This window comes from Mesoplodon bidens (assembly GCF_964165515.1).
Source record: "Mesoplodon bidens genome assembly, chromosome: 18".
NCBI lineage: Eukaryota > Metazoa > Chordata > Mammalia > Artiodactyla > Ziphiidae > Mesoplodon > Mesoplodon bidens.
Window position 1 is genome coordinate 13,349,743 of NC_138175.1, and position 14,141 is coordinate 13,363,883.

Sequence of the window (14,141 nt, forward strand, 5' to 3'; positions counted from 1 at the left end):
CTGCCAGCTCTTCGCGGATTGCCCACAAGTGGCTAGACCTTGGCCTACAACTCCCGGCAGAGCTCGCGGCAGGGGGCGTGTATTCAGAGGCGCGAGGAGCGTGGGTGACTCTAGCCGAGTGACGGAGTGAAGGGGGCGCGTCTGTTTTGGGGCAGGCGCCGTGCCGCAATTGGATAATCCGGGAAGAGGGGGCGGAGCCAGTGTTTGGGTCAGCCAATGGTTTGCGGTCAGACGGAAGGGGGCACGGGGCGTGGCTGGACTGACTCGGGGCTGCGTGGGGCTCACCGAACCGGGGGACGCGGGTGTCGTGGGTGGGAACGCGTAGTCCTGGGGCCGCCGAGTCTGGGCGCGGGAGATGGCGGCGCGGTGGAGCAGCGAGAACGTGGTGGTGGAGTTTCGCGACTCCCAGGTGAGCTCGGGGCCTAATGGAGCCTTTTAAGCATGCGCCCTTCCTGGTTCCCCTCCCCCACGCTGCCGGGTCTTTCTTGGGGGCGGCGGAGCGACCCCCAGTCCGGGCTGGAGAGATGGGCAAGGGAGTGACCCGGACCTGTCAGACCCGAGCGGGTGAGGGGATCCTTGATGACCGTTGCGGGTGTTTGGGGCTGGCATGGGCGGGGTTTCGGGGTTCCCCTCGTGGATACTGGGAGTGGGGTCTGCCTGGGGACATCGAATTGCAGAGATTGCGCGCTAGTGAGCGCTGAGGGGAGGCTTCCCATGACCAGGGTGGTGAGCGAGGGGGTTTAGGTACCCCTGCGCCTAGTGACTTTGGGCAAGTCACAGAATTTATTTGAGCCTCAGATGCATGGACTTAACCCTGCCTCACAGGTCTTTGGAGTGGATTCGATTAAAAAAAAAAACTGCATGCAAAGTGCCTGTTTCGCGCCTAAGCTTTTAAGTGGTTACTGATGCTAGGATAGTGGAAAATACCGTAGGTGAATAGGAGTATGTGCTGCATGTATTACCCGGGTTCGAATCCCGCTCTTAGCCTGTCATCACCCTCTGCGCATGTTTTCTCACCTGTAAGAGGTGCGAATCGTACCTACCTCATAGGGTTGGTGTGAGAATTTTTTTTTTTTTTTTTTTCGGTACGCGGGCCTCTCACTGTTGTGGCCTCTCCCGTTGCGGAGCACAGGCTCCGGACGCGCAGGCTCAGCGGCCATGGCTCACGGGCCCAGCCGCTCCGCGGCATGTGGGATCTTCCCGGACCAGGGCACGGACCCGTGTCCCCTGCATCGGCAGGCGGACTCTCAACCACTGCGCCACCAGGGAAGCCCGGTGTGAGAATTTTATGAGGTCATACATTTAGAATGTGTGGCACAGTGCTGGATACATGGTAAGCCCAAAGGAACGCTAGTATTTACTGGGAATTTTTGCCATTTTTCTATTTGGTTCCTTCCATATGCCGGGCCTTGTGCTAAGTGATCTACATTTCCTTTTTCTAATTCATGAAAGAACCATGCAAGATAAGTAGATGTTGTTGGTTTTTTTCCCCAGCGGGGAAGCTGATGCCCATTTGGCTGATCCCAAGTGACTTGGCCAAGGCCTCCCATTATGTGGCCGCATTGGGATTTGAACACAGACGTCTGGCCCCAGGGCCTTGTTGTGCTCATTGCACTACTCTGCTTCATACTGTATGAGCCTGTCATACAGTCGTTTTACAATACATATCATTCCCCCCTTTCCCCAGCACCTAGGACAGTGTGTTGGTGATTCTCTTCATGTATCGAACACATAATTTATTGAATACCTTCAGTGTGCCAGACTTTCATTCAGTCATTTTTTCAATAAGGGTTTATTGAGCTTTTGACAGGTGCACACTGTACCAGGCACTGTGTTGGTGCTCAGGTGATTTATACTGAAGGGGAATCTGGATTTACGATAAGGGGGTGATGTGGTTTCTTCTTTCTAAAACCTATCCCTTCTTTTGCCGTAAAGATGCATGAGGGGAGAACCTCCCACCAATTTGCTCTATGGCTGCCCTTGATACATAGTGCCCATGGAGAATTTGAGCAACCACATTTGGGTGAAAGGATCCTAAAGCACTTTGCACTGTCAGCATGGTGTCTCTGGGAGGAAGAAAGATGCCAGACTCCCAGGGTAAAAGAACCATATTCCTGTTACCCTTTTTGTTAATTGCTTTCACTGGGGACTAAGAACAGAATCGTGTGTCCAACCTCTGAGCTTGCTAATTTGGAAGCTACTAATCTGCAAACGCTTTAATTTTCACAGAAACCCAGGTAGTCTCACCCCTACTTCTCTACACAGATGTAATTGAAAAGACCTGCAGAGAGGGTGTTGACACATATATTAGGATGCTATGAAGTCGTATCAAATAATTAAACCTAAACAGCAGTTGTCATAGTAAGAGAACAAACTAAATTGGCTAATTTAACTGCCTTGTGGGAGTTTCTGTTTTTCTTTCTGATTTTTCTATTCATTTGGAAGGGTGAGTCTTAGTGTGAATTAGCATGGTTTTGTGATTGATTTTGGTGATCACTGGGAGGGGTAGGGACTCATTTTATTAACTATTTCATTAATGTAGAAAGAAAAAGTTAAAACTCGTCACACCGCCTTTCTGAAAAGGCAGAAAAATAAACTTTTCCAAACAGCCCACCACCTTTATTTATTTATTTATTTATTTATTTTTGGCTGCATTGCGTCTTTGTTGGTGTGATCCCACCACTTTTAAAAATCATTTTAAAATTTAAAGCTTTTAGATTTTTCAGAGAAAATCCCCAGTCTGAAAGGTGAAACTTTTTAACATTTTATATGTGTCATTTACTTTATAAAACAGATGTTACTTTCACCGATTAATAGTGAGGAAGTTGTGCTGCTTGGCATCTACTCTGAAGTGGTCCCTGGAATCGATGAGTGTGAACGCTAAGAAAGCTTAGCGATACTTTTCTAGAGCAACACCATCCACTAGAACTTTCTGAGATGATGGAAATGTGGCTCGTCAACACTTGAAATGGGGCTGGTGTGACTGAGACAGTGTATTTTAATTTATTTATTTATTTATTTTAAAATAAATTTATTTTATTTATTTATTTTTGGCTGCGTTGGGTCTTCGTTGCTGCACGCGGGCTTTCAATAGTGGCGAGCGGGGGCTACTCTTCATTGCGGTGCTCAGGCTTCTCATTGTGGTGGCTTCTCTTTGTTGCAGAGCATGGGCTCTAGGTGTGCAGGCTTCAGTAGTTGTGGCATGCAGGCTCAGTAGTTGTGGCTTTCTGGCTCTAGAGCGCAGGCTCAGTAGTTGTGGTGCACGGGCTTAGTTACTCAGTGGCATGTGGGATCTTCCCGGACCAGGGCTGGAACCCGTTTCCCCTGCATTGGCAGGTGGATTCTTAACCACTGCGCCACCAGGGGAGTCCTTTTTTTTTTTTTTTTAATTTTTATTTTTTGGCTGTGTTGGGTCTTAGTTGCAGCACGTGGGATCTTCGTTGAGGCAGGCGGGATCTTTTGTTGCCGTGGGCGGGCTCTTCGTTGTGGTGTGCGGGCTCCTCTCTAGTTGTGGTGTGCAGGCTCCTCTCTAGTTGTGGCGTGTGTGTTTTCTCTTTAGTTGTGGTGCGCAGGCTCCAGAGCACATGGGCTCTGTAGTTTGCAACACGTGGGCTCTCTAGTTGAGGCTCCCAGGCTCAGTAGTTGTGGCACGCAGGCTTAGTTGCCCCGCGGCATGTGGGCTCTTCGCTCCCTGACCAGGGATCGACCGTGCGTCCCCTGTGTTGATTCTTTACCAGTGGACCACCAGGGAAGTCCCAGCACAAGATATCTTAACATTTGTATGTGTCCTTTTCAATTTCTTTCATTAATGTTTTATAGTTTTCAGTATACATGTCTTTCACCTCCTTGGTTAAATTTATTTCTAGGTTGTAAATGGGATTGTTTGATGCAATTGTAAATGGGATTGTTTTCTTTATTTCTTGTTCTGATGATGTATTAGTGTATAGAAATGCTACAGATTTTTGTGTATTAATTTTGTATCCCACAACTTTATTTAATTAGTTTATTAGTTCTAACAGGTTTTTGATGGAGTCTTTAGAGTTTTCTGTATTTATTATCATGTCTTCTGCAAATGGTGACAGTTTTACTTCTTCCATCCAAATTTTGATACCTTTTATTTCTTTTTCTTGCCTAATTTGCTCTGGCTAGGACTTCTAATACTGTGTTGAATAGATGTGACAAGAGTGGGCATCCTTGTCTTGTTCCTGATCTTAGAAGAAAGGCTTTCAGCTTTTCGCTGTTGAGTATGATGTTAGCTGTGGGCTTGTCGTATATGGACTTTATTATGTTGAGGTACGTTCCCTGTATATTTACTTTGTTGAGAGTGTTTATCATAAATGGACATTGAATTTTGTCAAATGCTTTTTCTGCATCTATTGAGATGTTCAAATGATTTTTATTCTTCATTTTGTTAGCGTGGTGTATCACATTGACTGATTTGTGGATATTGAATCATCCTTGCATCCAAGGAATAAGTCACACTTGATCATGGTGTATGATCCTTTTAATGTCTTGTTGAATTCAGTTTGCTAATATTTTGTTGAGGATTTTTGCATCTGTGTTCATCAGGGATATTGGCCTATAATTTTCTTTTCTTGTGATGTCCTTATCTGGTTTTGGTATCAGGGTAATGCTGGCTTCTTAAAATGAGTTTGGAAGAGTTCCCTGATCTTACGGTTTTTGGAAAAGTTTGGGAAGGTTTGGTATTAAATCTTCTTTGGATGCTCTGTAGAATTCACCAGTGAAGCTCTCTGGTCCTGGACTTTAGTTTGTTAGCAGGTTTTTGAATACTGATTCAGTCTTTTTTTTTTTTTTTTTTTTTTTTTTTTGTGGTACACAGGTCTCTCACTGCTGTGGCCTCTCCCATTGCAGAGTGCAGGCTCAGCGGCCATGGCTTACGGGCGCAGCCACTCTGCAGCATGTGGGATCTTCCTGGACCAGGGCACGAACCTGTGTCCCCTGCATCGGCAGGCAGATTCCCAACCAGTGTACCACCAGCGAAGCCCTGATTCAGCCTTTTTAATAGTAATCAGTCTGTTCAGATTTTCTGTTTCATCATGATTCAGTCTTAGTAGATTGTATGTTTCTAGGAATTTACCCATTGCTTTTAGGTTGTCCAGTTTGTTGGTATATAATTGTTCATAGTAGTCTCTTATGATGCTTTGTATTTCTATGGTATCAGTTGTAAAATGTCCTCTTTCATTGCTGATTTTATTTCAGCCCTCTCCCGTTTTTTCTTGGTGAGGCTAGCCATAAGCTTGTCAGTTTTGTTTATCTTTTCAAGGAACCAGCTCTTAGTTTCATTGATCTTCTCTATTGTCTTTTTTTTTTTTTTTGACTGCTCCACGTGGCATGCGGAACTTCCCCAACCAGAGATCGAACCTGTGCCCCCTGCATTGGGAGCGTGGAGTCTTAACCACTGGACCGCCAGGGAAGTCCCTGTTATTTTCTTTTATTCTACTAACTTTGGGCTTCTTTTGTTCTTTTTCTAGTTCCTTGAGGTATAAAGTTAGATTGTTTATTTGAGACTTTTCTTGTTTCTTGAGATAGACATTTATTGCTATGAAATTCCCTCTTAGAACTGCTTTTGCCGCATCCCACAAATTTTTGTGTTATATTTCCATGTTTCTTTGTCTCAAGATATTTTTAAAATCTCTTTTTATTTCTTCTTTGACCCATTTGTTGTTCAGGAGCATGTTGTTTAATTTCTGCATATTTGTGAATTTTCCACCAGTTTTGTTTGAGTAATTAATTTCTCATTTTATACCATTGTGGTTAGAAAAGACGCTTGATATGATTTCAGTCCTCTTAAATTTATTAAGACTTGTTTTGTGGCCTAACATATGATCTATCCTGGAAAAGTTTTAGTGCACACTTCAGAAGAATGTGTATTCTGTTGCTTTTTTTTTAATTTTTTTTTTTTAAAGAAGATGTTGGGGGTAGGAGTTTATTAATTTATTAATTTATTTTTGCTGTGTTGGGTCTTCGTTTCTGTGTGAGGGCTTTCTCTAGTTGTGGCAAGCGGGGGCCACTCTTCATTGCGGTGTGCGGGCCTCTCTTGTTGCGGAGCACAGGCTCCAGACACGCAGGCTCAGTAGTTGTGGCTCACGGGCCCAGCTGCTCCGCGGCATGTGGGATCCTCCCAGACCAGGGCTCGAACCCGTGTCCCCTGCATTAGCAGGCAGATTCTCAACCACTGCGCCACCAGGGAAGCCCCTTTTTTTTAAATTTTATATTTAGCTGCGTCTGGTCTTAGTTGTGGCATGCAGGATCTTTTGTTGTGGTGCACGGGCTTCTTCTCTAATTGCAGCACATGGGCTTCTCTCTAGTTGTGGTGCACAGGCTTAGTTGCCCTGTGGCCTGTGGGATCTTAGTTCCCTGACTAGGGATCAAACCTGCATCTCCTGCACTGGAAGGCGGATTCTTAACCACTGGACCACCAGGGAAGTCCCTGTTCTGTTGCTTTTGGATGGAATATTTTAGATATAACTGTTATGTCTATCTGACCTAATGTGTTGTTTAAGGCCGATGTTTCCTTATTGACTTTCTATCTGGATGATCCATCCATTGAGGCAAGTTGGGCATTAAAATCCTCTAATATTATTATATTGTTGTCTGTTTCTTCCCTTAGGTCTGCTAATATGTGCTTTATATATTTAGGGGCTCCTATATTTAGTGCATAAATGTTTATAAATATTATATCCTCTTGTTGGATTGACCCCTTTATCATTATGTAACACCTATCTTTTTGGGGGGGTATTTATTTATTTATTTGTTTGTTTATTTTAGCATCTTTATTGGAGTACAATTGCTTTACAGTGTTGCATTAGTTTCTGCTGTATAACCCACCCCTCTAGGTGGTCACAAAGCACCGAGCTGATCTCCCTGTGCTATGCAGTTGTTTCCCACTAGCCATCTATTTTACATTTGGTAGTGTAACACCTGTCTTTGTCTCTGCTAACAGTCTTTGTTTTAAAGTCTATTTTGTCTGATAGAAGTATAGCTACTCCAGCTTTCTTCTGGTTTCCATTTGTGTAGAATATCTTTTTCCATTCCTTCACTTTCAGTCTGTATGTCCTTCCATCTAAAGCGAGTATCCTGTAGGCAGCATATAGATGGGTCCTGTTTTTTATCCATTCAGTCACTCTTTGTCTTTTTTAACATTTTTTTTTTTTGCGGTACACGGGGCTCTCACCGCTGTGGCCTCTCCCATTGCGGAGCACAGGCTCCAGTCGTGCAGGCCTAGCGGCCATGGCCCACGGGCCCAGCTGCTCCACAGCATGTGGGACCCTCCCGGACCGGGGCACAAACCCGCGTCCCCTGCATCGGCAGGCGGACTCCCAACCACTGCGCCACCAGGGAAGCCCACTCTTTGTCTTTTGATTGGAGAATTTAGTCCTTTTACATTTGAAGTAATTATTGATAGGTTTTCCCTGTTAATAACATTTTACACTAGTATGGTATGTTTTCCACAGTTAATGAATCGATATTGATATATTAATCAAAATGCATATTTAACTCAGATTTCCTTACTTTTTACCTAATGTCTTTTTTCTGTTCTGGGATTCCATCCAGGATACCACATTATATTTAGTTGTCACGTCTCCTCAGACAGATGTCTCCTGTGCCCCTTGCATTGAGAGCATGGAGTCTAACCACTAGACCACCAGGGAAGTCCCAGATTTTTTTTTTTTTTTTTTTTTTTTTTTGCGGTACATGGGCCTCTCACTGCTGTGGCCTCTCCCATTGCGGAGCACAGGCTCCGGACGCGTAGGCTCAGCGGCCATGGCTCATGGGCCTAGCCGCTCCACGGCATGTGGGATCCTCCTGGACCGGGGCATGAACCTGTGTCCTCTGCATCAGCAGGCGGACTCTCATCTATTTTTGGCTGCGTTGGGTCTTCATTGCTGCGCACAGGCTTTCTCTAGTTGTGGCGAGTGGGGACTACTCTTCATTGCAGTGCGTGGGCTTCTCATTTCTGTGGCTTCTCTTGTTGCGGAGCATGGGCTCTAGGTGTGCGGGTTTTAGTAGTTGTGGCACGTGGGCTTAGTAGTTGTGTCTTGCGGGCTCTAGAGCTCAGGCTCACTAGTTGTGGTGCACGGGCTTAATTGCTCTGCGGCATGTGGGATCTTCTTGGACGAGGACTCAAACCCGTGTCCCCTGCACTGGCAGGCAGATTATTAACCACTGCGCCACCAAGGAAGCCCAGGAAGAGAGGTCTGAAGTGTTTTAATGTCGTGCTCAGGCTGTGGGGAACCACTAAGGGAGTGTGAGCAAGCAAGCAGCGTAGACAGAGGTAGGTACTGCAAAAGCCCTGAGGGTGGAGGGAGCAAGGCTGGTGACAGGCGGGTGTCCCTGTCCAGGGGAGGACCGACAAAGGCCTGAGCTGAGGCAGAGACAGGAAGAAATGGATGGATTAGGAACAGACTTTCCTAGCTGTTCCTTCGAGTGTCCAGAGCTAGGAAGAGTCCCGGAGGCAGTTATGTCACGAAGCCAGTGGTTTTAAGGAGGGAGGGATCATGAGTTCTGATGCTGCCATAGGATCAAGTAAAACAGGCAGTAAACAGCCAGCAGTGCAGGAGGCCAGTGATGACCTGTGCTGGACCATTTTTTATTGTTGTCCACCAGAGAGGTGGTAGAAGAGGGTTCTGAATCCAGTGTGACATAAAGCCCATGCACATCCTTTCTGCTGCACCAGATGAACTGTGTTTTTTTTTTTTTGCGGTACACAGGCCTCTCACTGTTGTGGCCTCTCCCGTTGCGGAGCACAGGCTCTGGACGCGCAGGCTCAGCGGCCATGGCTCACGGGCCCAGCCGCTTCACGGCATGTGGGATCTTCCCGGACCGGGGCACAAACCTGGGTCCCCTGCATCGGCAGGCGGACTCTGAACCACTGTGCCACCAGGGAAGCCCATGAACTGTGTTCTATGTCTGCAGAAATGCCATGTAGAAACTTTCTTCCTTTTGATGCAACGCAGTCAGTTTCTTTGGATTGGTGAAACCAAATGCTTAAGAACACAGCAGCCTTCATGAAAAAATGATTTTTTTGAACAAGGGCAGCAGCAATTTGTGTACAGAGGCTCACAGAGTTTCATGAAATGGTATCTTTTATCAGCCATCAGTTAGCTTGTCTTTTCCACGTTATCAATTACATTTTCTCTAGGCCAGTAAGAATCAACCGTCACTGTCAGTGCTATGGCAGTCTTATTTCGTAGAGGTCATATGACTCCTAAAGTGTGCTGCAAAGGCCACCATCCTGCAGAAAGAACAGGGCTGTTAAGAACTTTATTCTCTTTTGTCTAAAGATGTCACTTTGACAGGGAGCATTTCTGAATATAAGTTTGTTTCCTGCAGGTGAGAGAGGAATTTTCAATTTCTAAAAACAAAGGTTCAGAAAAGGTATGACTGGAATTTTACATCATAAAATGTGGGGATAAGGTACACAAAGTTTGCTCGTCAGTTCTCTCTATTCCAATAGAAGGTTTCCCACAGCAGGCAATGAACTATCAAAGTTCATTATCCTAGGAGGTATTAAAAAAGTGAGGGAACTGGAGAAGTATAGATAAATTCATGGGTGATAAATTAACAAGGGAAACTACTGAAACAAATTCTTTGAGATGTCTCGGCACATTCCGAGCTGGGAGGACCCTGATTTTCACCTGGTTCTGACCCATCTTCAAAACTATCAGATGTGTGCAGAGTGACTGCATTCACAAAGCACCTCATTGGGAGCTCTAGGAGAAATGAAATAGACCCTCACCTGCAGGGGCTCACAGCTCGTGGGAGAAGATCAATGTGCACAGCAGTAACTGCAGTAAGTCCCCTACAAACGAACCTTCAAGTTGCGAACTTTCAAAGATGTGAACCTGCGTTCCATCAACATCAGGCGTGAGTGAAACTGCAGCCTGCCCTCCGTCTCCTGTTGCTGACGATCCTTCAGCTCTACCATCTCCCACCTCCTCTCCCTCCTCCAGTCAGTAACTCTTCTTGCCTGTTCCCTCGATGCCAGCCCCTGTATGCCAGCTGTTGTACTGTACTACTGTACTTTTCAAGGTACTGTACTGTAAGATTAAAAATGTTGTCTTTATTTTTTGTGTTTATGTATTATTTGTGTGAAAGGTATTATAAACCTATTACAGTACAGTACTACATAGCCGATTGTGTTAGTTGGGTACCTAGGCTAACTTGGTTGGACTTATGAACAGATTGGACTTACAGACTTGCTCTCAGAATGGAACTCATTCATGTGTAGGGGACTCACTGTACCACAAAGCAAGTTAAGGCAAGTCCTGTGATGGAGGGGCAGGGAAGGTACTTTGGGAGAAGGTGGAGTCCCCTTGGTGGACTCTGGGTGAGCTTCTTAGAGGAGGTATGTCTTGAGCCTTAAAAGTTGAGTAGAATTTCAACAGCAGAGTAGGAAAGAAGGACTTTCTAGGCAGAAGGAAGAGCTTAAGCATCTCTTCAGAATTGGGAGAGTTGCAGAATCGGGTGAGTGCCGTGAATGGGTGTGGCTTGAGCAGGTAGAGAGTGGGTTAGCCTGAGAAGTTCTGTAAGTGTCTGATTTGGAAGGACCTGAAGGCTGAGGAGCCTATGCTTGATTTTATTCAGAGTGAGAAAAACCAACAAAGGTTTGAGAGCAGTGGATTGATGTAATTAGAACTCTGTCTTCAGAGGTTCAGTGTTAGGTTGAATGGAGACGGGAGAGAGGAAGGTAGACTGTTGGGAGGGTGTTGCTGTAGACCAAGTCTCAGGCCTAGATGAGAGGAGTGGAAAGAGAAGAGAGTTGGAAGGAGCCTTGGAAAGAAAGTGCTTTTTGTTATAAAATAATGCAAATATAGAAATAATACAAAAATGTAAACTCATTTAGAGGAATAAAATTAAAATCCCATAGGAACAACTACCATCTAAACATTTTGGGATACTTTTTTCAGGCTAAGTAGCTGATTTAAATTTTAGTTCATAGTAGGGAATGAAATACCACTTTCCTGTACTCCTCTAAGTTGTCTTTAATCTGCAGCAGGGCTCTGCCTGCAGGCTGGTGGGAGGTTCTCTCTCAGTCACTATGGGGCTCCCTTCCTCTCTTTGCAGTGGGATCATACAAGAACCCTATGGTTCTTCACCCCTGATGCCCAGACTTAGCATCTCTCAGCCGTTCCCCATCGGGTGCACTGAGGGTGCTGAGGCCTTTCCAGGGGGATTCTTGTCCCTGACAAAGCACCACCGTTTACTCTGGTCAGTTTATTTTTATGTCCTTTGCTTAAAGCACTTCCCTCTCTCCATTTCCCCCTTTGGGACAGCCTAGCAAACCCTCCTTCATGTGCTCCTGCAAACATAATGTTGGCCTCTTTCTTTCTGGGATAGGAGTAGGGAAATATCAGTTAGGTGTGGGTTTTTTTGTTTTACTTCTTAAAAAATAACTTGCTCTGATAAGGTGATATGGTGAGTTATGATACTCTAATTGCAGGCTCCTGCATTTTTCTGTGTCATTCTTTAATGCTTCTAGAACATTTCATTGTATAGATATCTATAATTTACTTATAGATAACATGAATTCAACAACTCTGTGTATGAAAGTTTTGCTATATTTTGGATAGATTCTGGAGGTGGAATTACTGAGTCAAACGACATGACTTTAGGGGAGTTCCTAGTGGTCCAGTGGTTGGAACTTCACGCTTCCACTGCAGGGGACGTGGGTCTGATCCCTGGTCAGGGAACTAAGATCCTGCATGCCGTGCAGCGTGGCCAAAAAAAAAAAAAAAAAGGCAAAATGACAACGTGACTTTTTTGGGGGGTATTGTTACCAGATCATCCTTTATTGTCACCGTACCACAAACTTAGCAGCTTGAAGCACCACCCACTTATTAGCTCACAGTACTGTAGGTCAGAAATCCAGGCTCTGCCTGGCTGCTTTCTCTCTTCAGTCTCATAGGCTGAAATCCAGACATCAGTTGGCTGTGTTCTCGTCAGGAGGCTCAGCTGACTAGGGAAGAATCTGCTAACAAACTCATTCAGGTTGTTGGAAGAATTCGGTTCCTGAGGGTTATAGGACAGAGGTCCCTGGGTTTTTTTGCTGATTGTTATTTAGAGGTCACTCCCAGCTTCTGCCATGTGGTCTGTCCATCCTCACAGCCGGCAGCAAAGAGTCTTCTCCATGTTAAATCAATCCCTCTCCCTTCAAATCTCTGACTTCCTCTGTCTCTGACCTCTAGACTTAACTTTAAAGGGTTGATGTGATTAGGTCTCTCTATCTCCCCCTCTTCCCTCCCCGAAGAAATTTTTCGTCATCTCAAACGGAAACTCCATACTCATTAAACAATAACACCCCACACCCCCAGCCCCTGGCAACCTCTACTGTACTTGCTGTTTCTATGAATTCACCTAGTTTAGACACCTCATATAAGTGGAATCATGCAGTATTTATCCTTTTTTGTCTGACATTTCACTTAGCATAATGTTTTCAAGGTTCATTCATGCTGTAGCATGTATGCCATTGTGTGTATATACCACGTGTTGTTTGTTCATTCATCAGCTAATGGGCATTTGGGTTGTTTCGGGTCTCTCTATCTTAGAGTTAACTGATTTGGGACTTTAATTACATCTCAAAATCCGTTTATAGCAGTACCTAGATTAGTGTTTGGATAATGGGGAGAATGTGTATGTACACCAAGGGCCCAGAATCTTGGGGCCACCTTAGGATTCTTGCTACCACACACCCTCTAGAAAGATGGTACCGCCCCTGGTTGGAGGTACCATCTTGCCCTCTTTCATACCCTTAATGTATACATTGCACAGAAGAGTTCTGGAAATGACATCTCATTTCACTGCCTGCTTTTCCAACTGGGCTATTCTCTGCTCACGACTCTAGTGGAATGAAGGATGCATAATAATCCCTTTTCAGCCTCCAGTGAAAGCACTCTGGCTTCTTGTCCCTAATGTTACCTGTGACATGTTTCTTGAGGGTGTACAAGTGAGAAATCCATTAATAAGACCAGCGAGAGTGAGGAAGAGAATTTCTGTTTGCCATTTGTGATTTGTGAGTGTAGCAGAATGTACAAAATGCATTCTCTGTTGATAGACTCTTGGAAAGAACTTAGAGCATTTAATAACCAAACAATGGCACAAACTGTTTCAGATAATGCCCTGAGAATGCAGAAGGACTTGAACTTGTCCAAATAAGAGAATTTAGGGCTATAACTAGCATGATTAAAATTAGCCTCAGGCTGCAGCCTGAATGTAGATTTGTTTGATCGGTGTGGTCTTTTGGAAATTGGACATCAGATCCTCAAAAGATGGTGATCCCTAGGAACTGGGAGACCTGGGAAATGGAAGGCAGTAAAATGTGCTGGAAATCTCAGATTAAATGGGAACTGGGCATCTCAATGACAAGAATGTGACCGTGGATTCAACAGAGGTAGTGTTTGAATATTACCAATTGCCATTCGACTTGGAGGAGGAGTCCATGCCCTTTGGGAAGGCATGGATGGTGTGTGTATGTGTGTATATGTGTGTGTGTATGTGTGTGTGTGTATGTGTGTGTGTGTGTGTGTGTGTGTGAGAGAGAGAGAGAGAGGGAGGGAGGGAGAGAGGGAGGGAGGGAGGGAGGGAGAGAGAGAGAGAGAGAGAGAGAGAGAGAGAGAGAGAGAGAGAGAGAGAGAGAGAGAGAGAGAGAAAAAGATGTCCCAGGTTAGAATGTGTGTAGCCTTAGTCTCAGGGGGAGCAGACAACTGCTGCCCTATTGTGGAAGGTGAATGTGAGATTTGAATGAGAATTAGAAGGGGGTTAAAGTATCCACTGTAGAGAACTGCCAGCTGGGGACTGCCTGGGCCATGGGAAGAGGAAGACCCACAGGTGTCTACCTGCCTGTCTTCTCTAACCTCAGCTGGCTTTGCTGGCAGAACTGAATCTGTGTTTTCTCTCACAGGCAACTGCAATGTCTGTGGACTGTCTGGGGCAGCATGCAGTGCTTTCCGGGTAAGTGAGCTTACAGAGTTCGTCTGCCACGATTTCTGGGAACAAATTGCAAATCAAGAGGTTTCTGGGAAATTGGAAAATACTTTTTTATTTAAGGATTACGGTCATAGGGTTTAGTTCTGCTGTCCTAGTGACCTCAGTGGTAGTTGTGGGGATTATTTGCAGTTTAT

The 14,141-nt window shown here is 45.1% G+C and overlaps 1 protein-coding gene across 5 annotated transcripts in view; it reads left to right on the plus strand.

Moving 5' to 3' along the window:
• The first annotated feature begins 243 nt into the window (after window positions 1–243).
• WDR59 (WD repeat domain 59) overlaps window positions 244–14,141 on the plus strand; it is a 108,723-nt gene continuing 94,825 nt past the window's right edge. For all 5 annotated transcript variants that reach the window (XM_081217246.1, XM_081217243.1, XM_081217244.1 and 2 more), the window contains exons 1-2: window positions 244–409; window positions 13,922–13,971. In XM_081217246.1, coding sequence (XP_081073372.1) covers window positions 356–409; window positions 13,922–13,971 — 104 coding nt within the window. In that variant the 5' untranslated portion in view covers window positions 244–355. The remainder of the gene's footprint in view (window positions 410–13,921; window positions 13,972–14,141) is intronic.